The sequence below is a fragment of the Ricinus communis genome, chromosome 9 (assembly GCF_019578655.1).
Source record: "Ricinus communis isolate WT05 ecotype wild-type chromosome 9, ASM1957865v1, whole genome shotgun sequence".
NCBI lineage: Eukaryota > Viridiplantae > Streptophyta > Magnoliopsida > Malpighiales > Euphorbiaceae > Ricinus > Ricinus communis.
Genome location: NC_063264.1, coordinates 23,143,178 through 23,164,443, shown reverse-complemented (window position 1 = coordinate 23,164,443; position 21,266 = coordinate 23,143,178). Strand labels below are relative to the sequence as shown.

The following is a 21,266-nucleotide window of genomic DNA, read 5'->3' as shown; positions in this document are numbered from 1 at the left end:
ATTTAATTTATAGTTATATCTTTAAAAAATGAGGCACCGGTCTCTCATTTCTCTAATAATTATTTTATTATAAATTTAAATTTTAATAATTCAATAAATTTTAAATATAATAATTATTATTAATAATAGCCTATTGAAAAATAAGCACGCCGCGAGTAAGGGTGTGCATATATAATTTTTCTTTTTAATTTTTATTTCTTAAAATATTAATTCGAAAAGAAAAGAAAAAGGCGTTTACTGTTACTGAGGTGAGGGCGTGGTCGTTTTATCCGAGAAGTTCTGCGTTTTACATTCTACTGTTTCCTCCCTCCCTCGCTTCTTTCTTTTCACTGTGTTAGATTGGATTAGTCGAGTGGGCAGGTCGAAATTTCAGCACTAAAGACTGAATAATTATCAATTGATTGTTTTTCCTTTGCCCATTAATTTAGTCATTTGTAGCAATGAAAGTTGATTTATTGATATTGATATATGGTTTTGTGTTGGGAGTTTTAAGTATTTGTTCCATTGCTAAATCAGCTGTTCCCAATGACCCATTTCTTGGAATCTCCCCTCAAGGTCATTTTTCAAATCATCTTTGCTTCTTTTCCAAATTTTCTTTACTAATTTTGACGGGTGTTGTTGTTGTTGTTTTTTTTTTTTTTTAATTTTTGGTTTGATCTTTTGGCTACTTGGTGTGTTTTTCTGGATACCCAGATGAGAATTACTACAAGATATCATCAAATACGATAAAATGTATAGATGGATCCAAGAAATTCACCAAAGCTCAACTCAATGATGACTTCTGCGATTGCCCTGACGGCAGTGATGAGCCTGGTGAGTTTTTTACTCACTGCTCCTTGTTTTGGTTTCCTCTTCTTACAATGACCATTCTTTGGCAATCGGGCGTAATGGTTTTCTTAATCGGGCGTGATGGTTTTCTTTTCTTTGTCCATTTGGATTGCTGCATCTTTTGATTGTATTATTCTATTTGGTTGATACTATTTTAACACTGCAAAACATTTTATTTTACTCGTATTGACTATATATTCTTGTTAATTGTAGGCACATCAGCTTGTCCAGCTGGGAAATTTTATTGTCGCAATGCAGGACATATTCCTCTTTTGTTATTTTCTTCAAGAGTCAATGATGGGATCTGTGGTAAGTTTGGCATAGGCACCTAGTGTGATTAGTTATTGAACTATAGTTCCTGTTTCTTCAAGCTCTGTCTCTGTGGTTTCTTAACCCTTTTGATTCAGAAAGCAGATAAGAAATAAAAGCAACAGTCATTAGTAGTTGCAAATACTTGAAGCAATATTGTGATCACACGTTAGATCAGCAAAAGAAAAAAAAATTATTACACTCAATTCAGAAAGAATATCTCTACAGATTCTGCATGATATTATCTTATTAAAATGATGAGTTTCTCTAATTCTTTTGTGAAGTGAAACTATGTAATGCCTCTACAGAAACAAGCTAGGGACCTATTTCACTGGACTGGTTTATTTGGTTATTTTTCATACTTGTATTTGTGTATATGGTTCTTTAGTTGGAATTTACCATTTTCTGGTAAATTGTTGCTTGCCTTGTAATTTTATTCTATGAGCACAATCAGAATATGGTGTACCTGTTATAGGAAAATAGTTAACGTTAAATCTTCAGTTTCACTTTTGCAAGACCAGAATAAAATGAAACAGTTGAAGTTGGAAAATATGGGCAATGAAAAATTGTATATTGGAACCCAATATATAGAGAACATACATAACATGTAGAACAATAGAAGATAACTTCTATATGCAATTTTCTAATTGAGCATTGACTGAGAAGGGAAAAAAATCATCGCGATACACTTTTTTTAACCGTAATCAGGTATTTAGATGGCCCCAATGTCCTGTTACAGGTATTTTTATTTTTGTTTTGTTTTGCCTTTTCTTTTTCTTTTTTTTTTTTTTTTTTTTGGTGGCTGGATACTGTCATAACCTCTCTGGTATATTACCCAGCTGCCACCCCCCTCCCTTTCTTTTAGTCTCTTCTTTTGCAGGCAATGCATGTCCTTAATTTCTTTTTTCCTCCTTCCATGTATTTACCGTCTCACTATGCAGACTGCTGTGATGGGAGTGACGAATATGATGGGCAGGTTAAATGCCGAAATACATGCTGGGAGTCTGGAAAAGTGGCTAGAGATAAGTTGAAGAAAAAGATTGCAACATATAAGGAGGGGGTGGCTTTGAGAAATCAGGAAGTTGAAAAGGCAAAACAATCAATTGCCAAAGATGAGGCAGAACTATCAAAGCTAAGAAATGAGGAGAAAATACTGAAAGGGTTAGTTGAACAGCTTAAAGGTATAATTTGGTCCATATTTTGTCCTCAACAGCATTGTAATTGTTCTGCTTAATTTTTTATCATCATTGTGTTTATTCCAAGTCTATAAGCCAGTGATTTGAGTTGCATTTACTGTCTTTCACTGCCATACTAATTTTATTGAATTGAAATATTTCCAAATGTACAATGTATTCCACAAATAAGATGTGAACACAAGAAATTTTGGGTAGATACCTAAAGGTACATGCTTTAGGTTTATTTTACATGTGGATGTGGTTATTTACTGTTAATATAGGACTTACTGGTATATAATTGCTGCTGCGCTTCACCTCTCATGCAGAGCGTAAAGAACAAATAGAGAAGGCAGAAGAGAAAGAACGCTTGCAGAAAGAAAAAGAAGAGAAAGAGAAGAAGGAAGCTGAAGAAAAGGCTAATAAAGAAAAAGGTGAATTTTTGGAGGAAGCTAAGCAAGAAAAAGAACAGGCTGGGGAAAAAACTAATGTTGAAGATGAATCCTCGGAAAGTATCCATGATGATACAATTGGTGTTTTGGATGACTCTCCCTTGGATCAGGTTAATGTTTACTTTTGATATTCAACTGTTCCAACTTTTATATGAACTTGTGCATACATAATCTGAATGTTGTGCTTTTTAAAGGTTGGTTAAGAATTTCTAGTTTTTAATTTATGTTCTGATATTTTATTTTTAAGAAGTAACTTGAATTTATTTGTTACAGTTTAGATGAAAATACCATTCACACTCCAAACTAAAATACAGTTTTGCTACTATATTTATGTGTGTGTGTGTGTGTATATATATATGTAGTTGAATGAGTAGATACCTCAAATGAACACACTTTTATGGTAATTTTAACCTTTTGTAACAAATTTATTACAATATGAAGATATGGAAGAAGTTAGTCTACATGAAATTGTATATCCCAACTTCTCTTGCAAATCAACTCAACTAAGATGGTGTTTGAAAGACTAAACCAATGCTGAGAACTTTTAGAGTTGAATATTTACTGCAGGAAAATTTAGATCTGAACTATCAATGCATGTATGCCTGCATTTTACAATATCTGGAACATCCCATAAGATCTTTGTTATAAGAAATATAATCTGGAACATCCCATAAGTTCCTACTCAGACTTATGGGATGTTCCAGATATTGTCACCAATACTCAGTTACAGATATTGGTGACACTTTTATTGAGCTTGTTTAGACTTTTGAGATACAAATGTGGTCATAACTGAGAAAGGGTGTGGCTAACACTTCTTAATGTCCATGAACTTTCCATAGGACAAGGCAGGGGAGTATACTAGTCATGCAGTTGGTGCTGAACAAACTCATACCTCCAGAAATGAAGAATCACCAGTGAATGAAGTAGAGCAGGTAAAAAAGGGACGATGCATTTGTAAATGTGATTTATTGCATTGCCTCCATCACAGTGCTGCTGAAATGCTTAGACTGTTACATATTCCATGATGTGACAAAGTTTTCCTTCTTAATTTAGCATGTGGTGAAGGAGGAAGAGACAGTCTCCCCAAAAAGCATAGCTGATGCTGAGCAAAGTGATACTTCCAAAATTGAAGGACCATCAGTTAATGATATTGTGCAGGTAAAAATGGAAAATGCTTTTGTAAAATGTGTTATGTTGTCTCCATTAAAGTCGTGCTACCATGCTTAGACATTTTATGTTATGACAAAGTATTCCTTCTTGGTATAGGAAGTGGTAGAAGAGGTCGAAGAGTCTGTCTCACCAAGAAGCAAGGATGACCCTGCAGATATGAGTGAAAAAGGTCATGATGCTGTTGAGGTATCAGGTGGTCAAGCTGTGAAATTGGTAATTCTTTATCCTAGCAATACAAAAATAAAGAAAATAATAAAGTGCTTCTCTTTTTCGTTTCCTCAATACTGATTGAAGCTTCAAGCTTAAGCATTTGCTCCTCTTACTTTCTTAACTTGGTGAAGAAAATAATGTCTACTTGTTTTGGGGTGGTGACTGAGACTGTTTTTTCTTCTTTTGATGCCCTGTTGTGTAGTTGGATTTTTGTTAAAAATTTTATTTGGTTTGTCACTGCCAACATATTTCTTGAAAGAAGGGCTTCCAGCGATTTATGTAAAAGCAAATATTATTTGGTTATCGCCGTCATAACTCTTTGCAGTTATTTTAGATTTTGGGAGCACTATTACATAGTTAAATTTTTTTAAACTAAGAATTTGATTTATTTTTCTTACTTTATTAGAGAATTCATCTTAGTTCTGTGCCAGTATTATTCACTTTGGTTGATCTGGTTCAGTACTGTGATGCAATACTGTTACCATGACCTATGCTGTTATGTAAAACCTTGTTAGGAATAATACTATGTTGGTACACTACATGAGACCAGGATGATGTTAGAATTTATAAATTGAAATTGTTCTCTCATTTTAATGTTGATCTAAACATACAGTCATGCTTATTTTCTTTTAATGTTCTCAAACCTTTTATCTTTTAAATTCTGTTTAATATGGGGGCAAGATTAATTTTTAGATTGTAGCATTAGATTTAAAAATCAAGATTAATTTCTTAAATAACTTGCCTGCTTGTATTTTACTTGTTGACATACATATGTAGATGCTCTGAGTTTATTGTAGAAAAAGGTGGTTTCACATTAATTATGGCTAAAAAGAATATGAGATTAGAGTCTAATGGGGTTCCTACTCAGATATCTCAAGGTATTTCAGAGAAACACCTCTAGATCTCTTGCTGCAATCTTTAGGGAAGTTAGATTTCCTCTTAAGATTGCCTGTTATGCATATCATTTTTAGAGACCATCAGGCTAAATACTCATTTGGAATATTCTTTGAAGTTTCTCAATGTTCTATGACTCTTAAAGCAACATGCCTAAGGCTTGACAATCTTTTAGATATCGTGACTGATGGCCATCTTCTATTGTGTATATGCACGGTGCCTACAGGGCAATGATGTATCTGAAAATACTGAAGGGTTGTCAAAGGAAGACCTAGGCCGCCTTGTTGCTTCTCGTTGGACAGGGAGTTCTGAAAAGGAAACTGAAGGAGTTGATGTTGCAAAGAATAGTGATCATGAAGATCACGAAGAGCATGAAGAGATGCCACCAGACATGCATGATGAGGAATATGATGGCTATGCTTCTGGAACTGATGACGACACTGGAAAATATGATGACATTGATACAGAAGATGATACAGATGAGAGTTATGAAGATGATTCTCATGATGATGTGGGTTCTTCATACAAATCCGACCACGAGGATGAATTAGATTTTTCAGGTTTACAATTTGTCTACTCCTTTACTTATTTTTGGTGAATGTCATTACAACATAAGCTGTTTTCTTTTACTAGGTTAATATAATCTGTTTTTCTTTTTCTTTAATGAACCATCTATATTAGATACAACCTTCTCAAGTAGCCCGTCTTGGCTGGAGAAGATACAACAAACTGTTCGTAACATTCTACAAGCTGTTAACTTTTTTCAAACTCCAGTGGACAAATCAGGTATGTTGCAGAGCCTATTTTTACCATTTTATAATTTAAATGTGGAAAATGTATTGATCTGACCACCTAGTGCCTTTTGGTTCCTTTAGAGGCTGCCAATGTGCGCAAAGAATACGAAGAGTCCAGTGCCAAGTTGACTAAAATACAGTCGAGGATATCAAGTTTGACACAAAAGTTAAAACAGGATTTTGGTTAGTGTTAAGAATGTATTCATTATACAACTTGCAGATTTAGCCTGCTTATGGTGTGACTATAAAGTTTAATATTACAGGGATAGAGAAAGAGTTCTTCTCATTCTACGATCAATGTTTTGAGAGCAAACAGAACAAGTTACGAACATTGCCTAATTTATCTTTTAATTGTATTCTTTTCTTTTTTGAGGCAACCTCGGCTTAATCTTTTTACCTTATCTTTGGTGATTCAAATATTTGCTTCAGGTATGTTTACAAGGTTTGTCCATTCAAACAAGCTTCCCAGACGGAGGGTCATTCAACAACTCGTTTGGGGTAGGCACCAATGAGATTTTTATGCTGTTTCTTACATTAGTTCTGGTGTCCTCAATTTTCCTCTATTTTTTCCAACTCTTGACATGGGTTTTTTATCATTCTAAGTGTGCTCAATGTTATTTTGGTTCTTAAGCTGCTCATTAGTTTAAGGTTACATTAACTAGTATTAGTATATTAGGGTTGAGAGTTTCTTATGATTCTGATGGTTGCGTTTCTCATTTTTCTCTTGACAAACTCTTGTTGAAAATATTTAATGTATTGCATCGCTCATATTCTTCACCTGATAGTTCTTTTGAAATAGTTAGCTATAGACTTCTCATCCTTTGATTTCTTGAAGCCCTCTTTTCTCTCTGTTACTTCTCGTCTTTCTCACAGGTTTACTCAGTTTGCACGCAGACATAGTTGACATCAATACGACATATTTTTATCTTCTAAGTCATTTGTTTTCTAATGTAAATAGGCGTTGGGACAAATTCGAGGATTCACATCGGGTCATGATATTTTCAAATGGTGATAGGTGCTGGAATGGACCTGATAGAAGTTTAAAGGTATATGGATCATTTTGCTTCTATGAAACATTCTATTGTAGATTTTTTTTTTGTGCAGTGCCATGTCTTATAATGTATTGATACTCAAATTTCTTGTGTTCCATATCAGTTGACAGTTATTACCCTAGTGGTGGGTGGTAACGGCGACAATTATAGTAAAACTAAAAATGGGTTCTATAAAACTACCTTGTCAGTTGTCGTAGCATTTGAATAGAAATCTCCAGTTTTTTCTTTTTATAAGGAAAAAGAATTCTAGAAGTGGTAAGCTTTCTCTAAATGAAGGAACCCTCAACTCTAACATAAACTTTAGAAGCCATTCTAATTGCAGTCAACTCTAAGGAATCTATTTTTTAGTCTTAGAATTTCATAAAGATTGGAGTTGTTTTTAATAGAAAGGTGCGGAGTTGCTATGTTTCTTTTAGCTATTATAATGCCAAGGCATCCTATTTCGGGGACTTGTCTATTTTTGTCTTGCAGTTCTAATATCCTTGATTTTTAACATATTGGTGTATTTCTTAAAACATCTGAATCACTCATTGATCTACAGTGTCATACCACTTTCATCTTCCTATGCCTTCAATCTTAGGTAGTTCTTTATAGTTTTGCACTCTTGATATCTTTGTTATTGCCATGCTAATTTGCAGACTTGATTTTTCATCATGCAACACATTTTGCTGGTTATTGTGGCAAGTCGAATTGCATCCTTAGAGAACTTTCTCCTTTAATATATCTTGGGTTTTATGATCACACAATACCCTATCTCATTCTCCATTTCCCTTCAACATGTCTTGGCATCCTTCTAACTTATAGCCTAGGCATTGGAAACATGTGCTCCGTGGGATTTCTATGCTATCTGACTAACCTCCCTTAGCTTATTCTCTTTCCGATGCTAAAACAGCAAAGCCTATGCTTAGTTCTTGGGAAAAATTAAAAGAAAAACATACCAAATCTAGGTAAAGAGTCAACACAAGAAATACCTTGCAGTTTGATGCCTTTTAACTTTGGGGGATGTGTTTTTTCTAGTTCTTTTTTTATTATTTATTTATTTATTTTAATAATTCTAGTATCACAGATGTGTTTTCATATTTTTCTCTTTTTAGTACCTCCTTTAATTTATTATCAATAAAATAATACTTATATAGGTCATGCATGAGAAGTTTCAGTATCATCAATATGGCCCCTCAACAGATGATCAAGTGTCATCTCATCAATGCTACATTAATGATTCTTCTTTGTTTTGTAAAATATTAGTTTATTATAAGAAATAAGAAACTGAGCATATATATACTTCCATGCACATGCCAGATCCTTAGTAAAATATTATATTTTGTAATTTGAGTGAAGAATCTGAAAATCTTATTATTTAATCAAGGGAGTTACAACCTATATATATACACAATACATACAATCCTAATCTAAATAAAACTAGGAATTTTAATTAAATTAGTCTTCTAATTACTGTATACAATCCTATACAACTTCCATAATACTCCCCCTCAAGCTGGAGCATAGATATTAATCATGTCCAACTTGTTACAGAGATAATCAACTCGAGTCCCATTAAGAACCTTCGTGAAGATATCTCCTAGTTGTTCTCCTCTTTTCACATAATCTATGGAAATCAAACCTTGCTGAATCTTCTCACAAACGAAATGGCAGTCAACCTCGATATACTTAGTTCGTTCATGAAATACAGGATTGGATGCAATGTGAAGAGCAACTTGGTTATCACACCACAACTTAGCTGGTACTGAAGTTTTAAGTCCTACTTCAGTTAAAAGCTGATATATCCATGTTGTTTCGCATACTGACTTGGGCATAGCTCTATACTTTGATTCTGCACTTGAATATGAGACAACATTTTGCTTCTTGCTTTTCCATGAAACCAAGTTCCCTCCGACAAATACACAATACTTGAAGTAGGTCTTTGATCATCCTTGGATCTCGCCCAGCCAGCATCTGAAAAACATTCAATTCTATTATGATCATGGCTACCATATAATAGTCTTCGCTCAGGTGCTCCTTTTAAGTAGCACAAAATTTGTTCGATAGCTGTCTAGTGATTAACTGTTGGAGAGGACATGTATTGACTTACCACACTAACTGCATACGCATTATCTGGATGAGTCACGCTAAGATGATTCAACTTTCCAACCAATTTTCTATATCTCTTAGGATCTTTAAATAACTCACCATCTTTTGTGAGCTGTAAATTAGGAACCATTATAGTACTACATGGCTTAGCTCCTAACTTTCCTGTCTCGGACAACATGTCGAGTACATATTTTCTTTGAGATAAAAATATTCCCTTCTTACTTCGTATTACCTCAACACCCAAGAAGTATCTCAACATTCCTAAATCTTTAGTATGAAATTGAGTGTGGAGAAAAGATATAAGGGATGAAATCCCTGTAGTGTCAGTCCCAGTAATGACAATATCATCTACATACACAATTAACAAAATGATACCCATAGCAGAATGCTTGAAGAAAACAAAATAATCCGACTTACTTTTCTTCATGCCAAACTTCTCAACTGCCTGACTAAACTTTTCAAACCAAGCACGAGGACTCTGCTTCAATCTGTATAGACTTATGAAGATAGCAAACTTTCCCATACTCCCCCTGAGCGACAAAGCCAGGCGGTTGCTCCATATAAACTTCCTCCCAAAGATCCCCATGGAGAAAAGCATTCTTAATGTCTAACTGATGAAGAGACCAATTATAAGTAGCCGTCATAGAAATAAACAATTTTGCAGAAGTCATCTTAGCAACAGGAGAAAATGTATCGGAATAATCTACCCCATAATTTTGAGCATATTCTTTAGCAACAAGACGAGTTTTTAATCTAGCAATGGATCCATCAGGATTGACTTTAATAGCAAATACCCATTTACACCCAATAGCCTTCTTAGCTGTAGGCAAATCAACCAAAGTCCAAGTACCATTATCCTCTAAAGCACGCATCTCCTCAATTATAGCCTTATGCCAACCTGGATGAGAAAGGGCTTCTTTAATAGTCTTAGGAATATATATAGAATCTAGAGATGCAATCAAAGAAGAAGAGGACGACAATTGATTATAAGACACAAAAGAAGACACTGGATAAGCGTGCGGACGCTTACCTTTACGAAGGGCAATAGGAAGATCATTATTAGAGACTGGATCTGACGATAAAGGAGCTGGTTCAGGACATAGATCGGGAGGGGTTGTTCGCCGAGAATAAACTTGTACTATAGGTGGCTTAGGTTTATCAAGAGTATGTGTAACAGTATAAATTAACAAATCCTCATCCTCCCCCAGACTTAAAGGAGGAGTAGATGAAAAGAAAGGTATATTTTCTAGAAAAGTAACATCAGCTGACACAAGATATCTGTTAAGAGAAGGGCAATAACATCTAAATCCTTTTTGAACACAAGAATACTCAAGAAAAACACACTTCAAAGATTTTGGATCTAGCTTGGTAACCTGAGTACGAACATCCCGAACAAAGGATGTGCACCCGAATATCCTAGAGGGGCTGTTAGTTGTAGCACGCTAGCGCCCCTATAGAATAAGGCTCTTTTTCTGCGAGACTCCATCAAAATCCGCCACTCGTTGGTTGGTGTTCAATTCTTTTTATTGAGACTATGCCTTCAATTCCATTCTTCGTCTCCCTAGTCGCAGTATTCTTGCTCAACCCAACAGGAAACAGTGTTTTAGTTGGAAACAGAACATGATAAGGAGTTTTACCTTGAAGGACAGATGAAGACATACGGCTAATTAAGAAACATGTTGTGGAAACTGCATCAGCCCAGAAAGGTTTAGGTACCTTCATTTGGAATAACAAAGCTCGTGTAGTTTTAAGGTGTATTTTTTCTTTCAGAAATTTTAGAACTCTTTCACAGCTCTGATACCATATAATTTGAGTGAAGAATCCGAAAATCTTATTCTTTAATCAAGGGAGTTACACCCATATATATACACAATACATACAATTCTAATCTAAGTAGAACTAGGACTCTTAATTAATTTAGTCTTCTAATTTCTATACACAATCCTATACAACTTCCATAACATATTTCATAATATAAGTTATTTTACAAAATATAGGAGGTATATGATCTCAATTTTAAATATAAACAAAGTAGCACTAAATTATTTTAAGATACCAGCCGAACATATTTTTAAAACATGCTGATGACAGTTACAGATTGCTGACTACATTGCAAAAATTTAAAGATTGGTGGAAATAGTTAAGTGACCAATTGACCTGAAAAATTGCACCAATATAATACTTTGGCATAAGGAGATTGTTCTGCACACCTTAACTTGATTTTTATAAGACCCAAGTTTCTGTATGATTGATGATATTGATACTTTCATGGTTTGAACAATCTAGGATTTTGATTTGTGCTCACTTTTTATTTCTTTTCAGAAGTTGAGAGATCTAGATTGAAATCAGGACAAATATATAGAACAAAAACCTATTATCTGGAACATTAAAACGTTCTCATAACTTCAGAACAACCTCCCCTTATTGTTAGAAGAAGTTTCACTTTTTTCTTTTTCGTTGATTGTTCTTGCCTCATACTGTTCATTTCTGAATTCTAACGAAAATGGTTTTATTGGTAAAATCTTACTTGGGAACACAAGGAATTAGCACTTGTCCTGAAGTTGATATGAGAGACAATTCAGTTCTATCGCTAATAAATGGGAGACGAGTAGTGCTAGGCATTTTATCTTTACTTGTTTCCTGTTACTAGTGCTGTTTCGGAATTCAATCTATAATCTTGACCTGAGAATACAAAGCTAAAGCACCATATGAAATGGGTGTCAAGGTAAGACAGATTCAGTTGCTCTTCTAACATATGTACTTTTGCTTGTATTATAGGTCAAGCTAAGATGTGGCTTGAAAAATGAGGTTACAGATGTAGATGAACCGAGTCGTTGCGAGTAAGTTTTCCTTTGTAAACATTCTTGCTTATGAATTCATGCATGCTTGCTGTTGCTCTTCCAAACTCTCTATTTCCTCATTGCAGATATGTAGCACTTTTATCTACCCCAGCTTTTTGTCTGGAAGAAAAGCTCAAGGTAATATTTAGCTGTACTAAACCTGAGCTCTTGCTCTTATTTGTGTTGGGACTGTTTTAACTGATTTAGTAGTGAATTCTGCAATGCGGCAGGAATTGGAAAACAAACTAGACTTGATGAACAAAGAACAGCCTCAGAGCCATGATGAACTCTGAAATACTTTGCAGCAAATGGTTTAGAGGATGCTGAAGGCCTCAACTAATATTCGGAAGAATCATCCATTTGAATTTTAACATATGAATAGGCCAGCGAAATGCAGCTGAATTGGGCAGGTATTTAGAAATTTTGAGCAATATCTGGAGAGCTACAGAATTTTTTATATTCTGGAGCCACTTTGTATAACATGTCTAATTCATTATTAGGGTTAGATTGAGAGATGGGAGTAATTAGGATGAAGTCCGAGTCCGGCGCATTGCAACTGATTTTGAAATCATTGATACTATAATACTATGTTGAACACTTGAGGGTATAATTATTAATCAAAATAATATAAGATAGCATAGTAGTAGAAAACATTATGAAATGGAAATGTGTGAGAATGACATTCTAAAGAAATGGCAATAAAAATGCTCTTGACTTGTTGCATGATTCTAAAGATGTCAACCTTAACCCTTGGCCGGCCTACCTATAAAATATTTGTAAACATGAGAATTGTGGGTGACCACAGATATAAGAATATGTTGCTACTTGTTCTGTGTGCTTGTATTTATTGAACATCTTCTGACAGCAGTATAAACCACCTTCTATGTGGGGTTAATTTAAAACCAATGTTCTGTTTGTTTGTTTGTTTTGGGAAGGATTGACAGTGGTCTGGTTTTGTAATGCCATTATGCTGCTTGTGCTTTGTGCATTCTTTAATTTTCTTTTTTAAAAAGAAAAGGAAAAGAATAGTTAAAAGAATTAAGGAAGTAACTTCTTCTTCTTCTTTCTGATTCTTCTTTTGCTTTGTTGGGTCACAGCTCACAAGGCAAGAAAAACATGATGTTTGAAATCCAATGCCAGAATTAAGGTAGTACTACAGGATTCTCTTGTTTTCAAGTCACCACACAATAAAAAAATGATTAGAAAATTAAAAATAAAATAAAAAAGTAACAAAATTTTAATAAAAGTAGAAAATGAATTCAAATTTTGTTGGAAAGAAATATCCCATTAAAAATGTTTTGTGCATTTTTACAAACTTTAGAATAAGTGGTAAGAGCATAATCACTCAATGGTCGTTTTTCTTTATATTGATGTCACACAGTCAGCTTTGCTCCAATAATAGAATAGAGGGAGATTTTATAAATACAGAAAATAAATAATAATAATAATAATTTTATAAATATGAAGAATAATTTATCACGTTTTGAACAATGAGTCTGGGGTCAAGATCTTAAAGTATCTGGCCACTGGGATGGTTGAATTGACTGGCGAGCACTTCGGAGAAGCATAGGAAGGCTCATGGGCAATTCCAGGAGCCTAATTTCAAACAGGAAAAGAGGATTTAAAAAGAAAGTGACCAAAACCATGGGGCAACGGCCAACAGGGAGAAGAAATAGTCATTTTTGCTGACCAACAAAAACCATACATGGCAAGAAAGAACCCAATAAAATCTCATGTCTCTGTCCTTGAAAAGGGTACCCATAACCATAACCATAACCATAACCATAACCATATTCTAGAAGTACGACTTGTTCCCCAAGAAAATTACTACTTTCATTTATTATTAACCTAGCCAAACATACCCTTCAATTCATTTCTGCGTCCACTCTCCACGTCTCCATTTCATATTCGAATACATTTCTCTCGTTTCTTCTTCTTCTTCTTCTTATTATTATTATTATTTTTTTTTTTTTTCTTTGTTGAATCAAATAGCAATAGCACTCACCGTCTTTCTCAATCTCTCTGAACATTATTAAAAAATGAACATGATGAACACCGGAGGAGGAACAGACTCTGTTTTTATGGAGAAAAAGCCCAAAACCAAGATCGTATGCACTCTGGGACCTGCTTCTAGATCTGTTCCAATGCTTGAAAAGCTTTTGAGGGCTGGTATGAACGTTGCTCGCTTCAATTTCTCCCATGGATCTCATGAGTATCATCAAGAAACCCTTGACAATCTCAGGGCTGCTATGGTGAATACTGGTATTCTCTGTGCGGTCATGCTTGACACCAAGGTATTCTCTTTTTCTTTTCTCTTTGTGATTTTGCCATCTGGGTTTTTCTTTTTTATGTAATTTCATTCATGCCGCATGTCTTTCTTGTTGGTTGTATCCATATATTTCCATCTATGTGCTCCTCTCTTCTGCAAGTGCGTTTTTATTTTTCTCTATTTAATTTTTATTGGTTATCTGATCCCGATTTTTGGGATCTCTGGATGATATGTTTCTGTGTTTGTTTATTTATGCATGGGTTTGTTATTTCTTGCGTTCTCTGGTTTTCTGTACTTTCTGGTCCTACCTTGATACTACGGACTTTGGCTCTTTCTTTGGATTTTTTTTTTTCCTTGAAAACTCACTGTTTTCCCCCAAAATCCACAGTTTTTTGTTTTTCTTTTTGTCATTTTGCTTCTTTTGTGATTTTAGGAAAAAAGAAAAAAGTTGTTCTTCTCTGTTTCACTAACCCCAAAATCATGCAGTAATTCCCCTGCTTTTGCTATGTCAAACTGCTCTATTTAGTTTATCATTCTTAAATTAGTCTCTACTTTGTGCAAGTGGAAAGGATTTTTTATTTTTGCTGCTATCTGATTAAAGAATGATGAGAGTTTGCTTTTTATTGTAACATTTGAACATAGTGATCAATTTACTGTAGAGTGATTGCTACTTGTTTGAATATAAGGTTCAGTTAAGTACAAACAAACTTCAGTGTTTTTCTCTAGTTTTGTGTTTTCATTTTGTTCGTGTTCTATAATAAGGGATAAAATTTCTTAATTTGAGTTCTAGCTAAAGCAGTTGTTTATTGTACATTTCTAATCAGCTGCTTATTTGTACTGATAATCTAAGGAGGACAATGAAAGATTGCCTATCATATTGTATGAAACTTCATCCCAACAAATCAGTTTGATATGCTCTAGTAAAAATAAGAGAATGCGCTGTTCTTTTGTTAATTGGCATCATTTATGGTATTCCCTTTTAGTTTTGCTTCATTCCAGGCTACTCTTAAATTGTTCATAATGTGCACAGGGACCAGAGATTCGAACAGGGTTCTTGAAGGATGCGAAACCCATCCAGCTAAAACAAGGTCAAGAGATCACCATATCTACTGACTACAGCATAAAAGGCAATGAGAAACTGATTTGCATGAGCTATAAAAAGTTGGCCGAGGATGTGAAGCCTGGAATGGTTATACTTTGTGCGGATGGCACAATCTCATTTACAGTTCTATCTTGCGACACAAAAGCAGGCTTGGTCCGATGCCAGTGTGAGAATTCTGCAGTTCTTGGGGAGAGAAAAAATGTTAATCTTCCTGGAGTTATTGTGGATCTTCCAACCTTAACTGAGAAAGACAAGGAAGATATCTTGAAGTGGGGAGTTCCTAATCAAATTGATATGATTGCTCTATCCTTTGTTCGAAAAGGCTCAGATCTTGTGGAAGTAAGGAAACTGTTGGGACATCATGCTAAGAATATCCTTCTCATGTCAAAGGTATTTTTTTTTATTTTTATGGCAGAAACAAAAAATGCTGCATGCAATGAGCAATCAGAAAGAAGAATTTACTTAATTGGTTGCTCTGAGCTCTGTGCTGCTTCAAATGACTTGACCATTAATTTTATTTCATTTTGAAGACTTTTTGTTTGGGGATATAATTCTGATTAGAAATCTGATATACATGAGATAAATGCATGTCATATACTTGGAAACTTTTCTTGAATTTGCAAGTTAATTTTTTTATGGAACGTTGCTCTGTAGACGTCTCATGTTTAATTTTCCTCGTCTTTGAAATCTATGTGCTAGGTGGAAAACCAAGAAGGGGTTGCAAATTTTGATGATATTTTAGCAAATTCAGATGCATTTATGGTGGCACGTGGTGACCTTGGAATGGAAATTCCAATCGAAAAGATTTTTCTAGCGCAGAAAGTGATGATCTACAAGTGCAACATTCAAGGAAAACCAGTTGTTACTGCGACCCAGATGTTGGAGTCCATGATTAAGTCCCCCCGACCAACTAGAGCTGAAGCTACTGATGTTGCCAATGCGGTTCTTGATGGTACTGACTGTGTGATGCTCAGTGGTGAAACAGCTGCTGGAGCATATCCAGAACTGGCTGTTCGAACCATGGCAAAAATATGCCTTGAAGCAGAAAGCACACTTGACTATGGAGATGTCTTCAAAAGAGTTATGCAACACTCACCTGTGCCCATGAGCCCGTTAGAGAGCCTGGCCTCATCCGCTGTTAGAACAGCCAATTCTGCAAAAGCATCTCTTATTTTGGTGCTAACCCGAGGAGGAAGCACTGCAAAATTGGTGGCTAAGTACAGGCCTGGCAAGCCCATTTTATCTGTGGTTGTACCTGAGATCAAGACTGATTCATTCGATTGGTCATGCAGCAATGAAGCCCCTGCAAGGCATAGCCTTATTTTCCGTGGGTTGGTACCAGTTCTATATGCAGGATCTGCTAGGGCATCACATGCAGAGACAACAGAAGAAGCTTTGGATTTTGCCATTCAACATGCCAAGGCAAAAGGGCTATGCAAGATCGGAGATTCTGTTGTGGCTCTGCACCGAGTTGGAACTGCTTCGGTGATCAAGATCATTTATGTGAAGTGAAAATAGTTAAGTAGCTTTTCCTAAATTTTGCTTCTGGGGGGCTTCTCATTTGCTGAGAAAGGAAGTTGCTTCTGGTGCTGATAATACCAGATCTTTTTTGTCCCTTGTTTCTTTGTCCTTTTTATGGTCTCTTACCTGCTTCCTAAAATTCTAATTTTCTTTTTTCTTTTTTTTTTTTTTTTCATTTTTGGCTTTTCCTGTTCCTTTTATGAAATAAACCGCAGTTATCAGTAATATTGTTTTGATGGGGAATCATGATGTTTGCAAGTTAAGAAGTTTGGTTGCTTCAATTTTTGAGATTTTGGAATTCTGATAATTGGCCTTCATATGGTAAGCAAGCTTTCATAAGCTTCAAAGTGGGACTGAGACTGCAGGAACAAAATCTTTATTACTCCAGAGTCTGAGCTATTTCTAGAAATATGGCATATGGGGTTACTGTTTCCAACTTCTTCTAGCCATGGAAAAAGAGTTACACACCAACATGCTTTCTAATTGTATCTGAATGAATTCATTACATTCTAAACCTTTGAGTAGCTTTTAGCTTATCTTTGGCAGAAAAATAAACTGTATCATTCACTAGTATTTCTCTTGTTTGCATTGTCATTCAGGTAAAGCCAGCCAAGTTAAAAGAGGGGATATAATTCATTCAATTTTTCTCTTTTTAGTACTGATATTTCAATGTTTATTTTAATTTAAAATATTTACCATTTCTTTGACTTATTTTTACCTGTGACTATTGAAAATGTCAATAATAATTATTAATAAATTGATATTATCGATGCAATAAATTAATTAAAAATATTTTAATTTTATGACCGTAGGTATTCTGTGTTAAAACAGAAATAAAAAATAAAAAATACCGATATAAAAAAAATAAAAAATAAAAAATATTAATCCCAATTGAATTGAAGCAAAATCCAAAGATTTAATACTAACAGATAAATATACCCTAATTATACTTAAAAACCTTCAATGAAGAAGTGAGATACCCCCAACGCAGGGACTTTAATGACATTGAAAAGAAGAACCAATGGATAAAACCAACAGTGGCTGAATTGAAGAATGCAACGCCAATGGTGAGGCACCACATGGGGTGGGGCAATATCCAAAGGCCATAATCTTATCTATGGGAAAAAGCTGTGGCTCCACCTCTCATTGTCACTATCATTTCAAACAAGCACAAAGTCTATTCATTCACCCACTTAACAATACCATTGAAATATTCAAAGTAGCTTTATAATAGCCATATATATATATATATATATAAGGTAGGTGAAACAGCAAGATCATAAATTTCTTCAGGCAATAATTAAATCCAAGGAAAAGAAACTAAAGAAAGAAAGAAAAGAAAAAAAAAAAAAGAAGAAGAAAGAATGGCGTATGAAAACACAATCTGTTGTTCCAAGACTTCCAACCTTCAGTAAACAAGAACGAAAAAACAAAAGAAAAAGATACTATGTACACAGACAAGGCAACACATTCAAGCGATATATAGAACAAGAAGCTAATGACAATGGCAACTTTCAATAAACCAAAAAAAGAAAAAGAAAAAAATCAAACTCAATTCTCATCTGTTTGAGAAGAGCTTCCAGGAGCATTTCCCAAAGAGGATGATAAATTTGAGGATGAATTGCTTCCACCAGATTGAGATCCTGAGGATGATGAGAACAAACTATTAAAAGGCCATAGAAAGGAAAACCTTCTTCCATTCCCATTTCTCCCCTCACCTTCTCCCTCTTCAATGTTACTACTGTGATTATTATCATCATCATCATTATTATTAATATTATTGCTGCTGGTGGTGGTACTGATATTATTATTATAGCTTCCCCTCTGATCACTGTGATTCTGCAACCTCTCAGCAGAATCGAACTTGGACTCTTCAGCAGGCAACTGAAACCTGCAAACTGGGCAAGAACTATGAAGTTCCAGCCATGGCAGTATGCACACATCATGAAACCTATGCTTACATGGCATTTCCTTTGCCTCAGTGCCAATCTCAAAATCATCCAAACATACTGAACATTGTGAAGTATTCTTTATGGTCACAGTAGGCAATGCCTCAATGGCTTCCTTCTGGGCAGGTGGAGTTCCGTATCTATTTGGATCATTCTCAGCCAAATGTTGCAATAACAAATCCAGACCAGGTCCTATGAAATAATCACCTAATGACCCAATGGGAGCATTATTCTGGCCTTGACCATTGCTAGAATCATATGAACCCTGAAAAATGATAGTTCGATTCGACGGATTAATCAAAATGACGCGGTCTCTTTCCCTATCTCTTTCCCTATCTCTATCTCCATCTCTATCCCTATCTCCTTCAGAATTCTCTGATTCTGATGCCATTCCCGCTCGAATTCCTTGAAGCAATTGTAATATTGTAGCTGAGCTTCTTCTCCTTCTCCTCATGAATGACTCAAGTTCACGGTCTATATCAATCTCTCCTCCATGTCGTGTCTCACCATCATCATTATCATCATCATCTTCTTCAAATTCCCTTCTCCTTAATCTTCTTCTGCGACGGGGATTTCCCATCATTCCAAGCAAGATTGGGGCCCAGAGGGAGAGGGCACGATCAGAACTAAAATCAGAATCAGGCTCCTGATTGTCCCTTGTGTTACTACTCATTTCTTCTACAAATCCACCAAGACAAAATGGACATTTGATCTCAGCTTCCATAATGGGATTCACCATTTGAGAGCACAAGTAACACCAATACCGTGCTGCCAATGCTTCCTCCATTCTTTGTTCTTTTGCCAATATCACCAACTAGTCTTTTGATATCTTCTCTGTCAACAACCAAATTAATAGCATTAGCAAAAACCAATCTGACACAAGCAACTCTACAAAAGGAAAATACCATCTAAGACTCAAATTCAATTCACAGAGAAAAGAACTGACTTGAAATTATTGCAAACATCTTCAAGGTCTAACTAGAAATAATCACTAACATATAAAATTCCACCAAGAGGAGACCATCATCAGCAGAAAATGTTTCAAAATTGCAAGTTAGTGAAAAGTAACAATATGCTCCTTTACAGAACAGCTTATGTTCCATAGAAAGAAAGAAAAAATGAAAATTTTCAAGATCCATCAACCAGGGCATCACAGATCACCTGGAAAAAATCTAAAGCTGAAATTTAGAAAGAAAAAAAAAAAAACCCACCAAGGGAAATAATTAGAAGTACCAGAATTAAAGAAAAAATAACTTTCATCCAGAAACAATAATCTTCATCTCATAGAACATAATTCACAAGAAATAAACAAAAATTACACCAGGTTGCAGATCCCCACAAAATAATTACTTTAGAATAAATAAATAAAAGCAATGAATAAACAAAGAGCTGAAATTTTTCTTACCAACAAGAATTAGAGAGAGAGAAAAAAAAAAAAAAAGGAAAGCTCCAAGAAATCAAAGAAAGAAAACCCACAGCAAAAGAATTTGTAAGGTAAGATTGAAAAGGAGGAGAGAGAGAGAGTTTTAAAAAGGTTAGGTAAAGAAAGAAAGCCCACAAATTTACACCACAGAAACATCTGGAAAAATCACCTCCACTTCCATTAGATTCAATTATTTGACCAGAACAGATATTTATCATTTCCATTCCTTCGTACATAATTACTAAAACATAGCAAATCCATCAACATACAGCTATACAATATTCTGAAACTCGAAATTTGACACGCTAAGTCACAATTTGACAAAAAAAAAAAAAAAACGAAATCAAGAATCATGAAGAAACCAAGCAGAAGAAGAAATTACCCAGTGAATTTGGTGGAGAAGAAAATGGGTTGATTTTTATTTTTAATTTGTTTATGGGTATATGATTGTGCTGCGGGTGCTGGAAGAGAGAGAAAAAGAAATGTATACAAGGATTCAACAACTTATTACAGGACATTTACAACACAACTATTATAAACCGCGTCCTTTTCCTTTCTTTTCTTTTCTTTTCTTGCTTTTTGTCAATTTCTTTTTTCTTCTTTCTATGCAATAATGCAATCGGTTAATAAATTAAATTTTTATCTAAATTTTTATTTAATCAAATTTATAAATAAATTAAATTTTACATGTTAAATTTTAAATTTTATAATAACTTATCAAAATAATATTTTTAAACTAGTTTTATATATTATAATAAATAATAAAAGCTTATTCATCAGCCAATTTGATTTGGTTTTCATAATTTTATATTTTTAAAATATAATCAAATTAGAATTTTATATAATTTAAAAATTAAATTAATCCAAAATTTGTTGAAACTATTTTTAAATTATTTCAATTTAGTTGGTTCAGCGCAGTTTTAATTTTGTTGGTCGTAGAAATATTTTATTTTTTTAGAAAATAAAATTGAATTGATAACTAAATAATAAGATAATTATTTTATTTTTAATTAGTTGAAATTATTAAAGGAATAAATTAATAAAAATCGATCAAGTTATTAATTATAAACTAAATAATAATCTAAACCAACAATTAACAAATATAAATTTAATTGGTTAATTAAATTGATAGTTTTTTTTAGGACGAACTCTTTTCATTTCATACTAATTATCTTTCTAAGATTAATTATTTA

The 21,266-nt window shown here is 34.3% G+C and overlaps 3 protein-coding genes across 4 annotated transcripts; 2 read left to right on the top strand and 1 right to left on the bottom strand.

The window, feature by feature from the left end:
- Positions 1–245: 245 nt before the first annotated feature.
- Positions 246–12,536, top strand: LOC8282156 (glucosidase 2 subunit beta). Its single transcript, XM_002523352.3, has 17 exons — positions 246–555; positions 694–813; positions 1,042–1,137; positions 2,079–2,318; positions 2,639–2,871; positions 3,601–3,693; positions 3,815–3,919; positions 4,028–4,144; positions 5,262–5,595; positions 5,717–5,821; positions 5,911–6,012; positions 6,093–6,150; positions 6,259–6,327; positions 6,788–6,875; positions 11,748–11,809; positions 11,896–11,947; positions 12,040–12,536. The coding sequence occupies exons 1-17, from the start codon at positions 441–443 to the stop codon at positions 12,100–12,102; spliced, it is 2,052 nt and encodes a 683-aa protein (XP_002523398.2). The 5' UTR covers positions 246–440; the 3' UTR covers positions 12,103–12,536.
- Positions 12,537–12,835: 299 nt separating this feature from the next.
- LOC8282154 (pyruvate kinase, cytosolic isozyme) lies at positions 12,836–16,947 on the top strand. The gene is made up of 3 exons (XM_002523350.4): positions 12,836–14,103; positions 15,109–15,570; positions 15,880–16,947. The coding sequence occupies exons 1-3, from the start codon at positions 13,849–13,851 to the stop codon at positions 16,690–16,692; spliced, it is 1,530 nt and encodes a 509-aa protein (XP_002523396.2). The 5' UTR covers positions 12,836–13,848; the 3' UTR covers positions 16,693–16,947.
- Positions 16,948–18,071: 1,124 nt separating this feature from the next.
- LOC8282153 (E3 ubiquitin-protein ligase SIRP1) lies at positions 18,072–20,613 on the bottom strand. Of its 2 annotated transcripts, none has more exons than XM_048379443.1 (2): positions 20,456–20,613; positions 18,072–19,484 (listed from the first exon to the last, which is right to left on the bottom strand). In XM_048379443.1, the coding sequence occupies exon 2, from the start codon at positions 19,435–19,437 to the stop codon at positions 18,253–18,255; it is 1,185 nt and encodes a 394-aa protein (XP_048235400.1). In that variant the 5' UTR covers positions 19,438–19,484; positions 20,456–20,613; the 3' UTR covers positions 18,072–18,252. The 2 variants fall into 2 exon arrangements, with proteins under 2 accessions (XP_048235400.1, XP_048235401.1); XM_048379444.1 differs by lacking the exon at positions 20,456–20,613 and adding an exon at positions 20,056–20,378.
- Between the last annotated feature and the right edge of the window lie 653 nt (positions 20,614–21,266).

Coding starts and splice junctions, on each gene's coding strand:
- LOC8282156 (XM_002523352.3), top strand. CDS start 441: ATGAAAGTTGATTTATTGATATTGATATATGGTTTTGTGTTGGGAGTT. Junction 1,138..2,078: donor AGTCAATGATGGGATCTGTG/GTAAGTTTGGCA, acceptor CTCACTATGCAG/ACTGCTGTGATGGGAGTGAC. Junction 3,694..3,814: donor CAGTGAATGAAGTAGAGCAG/GTAAAAAAGGGA, acceptor TTCTTAATTTAG/CATGTGGTGAAGGAGGAAGA.
- LOC8282154 (XM_002523350.4), top strand. CDS start 13,849: ATGAACATGATGAACACCGGAGGAGGAACAGACTCTGTTTTTATGGAG. Junction 14,104..15,108: donor CGGTCATGCTTGACACCAAG/GTATTCTCTTTT, acceptor TAATGTGCACAG/GGACCAGAGATTCGAACAGG. Junction 15,571..15,879: donor ATATCCTTCTCATGTCAAAG/GTATTTTTTTTT, acceptor TCTATGTGCTAG/GTGGAAAACCAAGAAGGGGT.
- LOC8282153 (XM_048379443.1), bottom strand. CDS start 19,437: ATGGAGGAAGCATTGGCAGCACGGTATTGGTGTTACTTGTGCTCTCAA.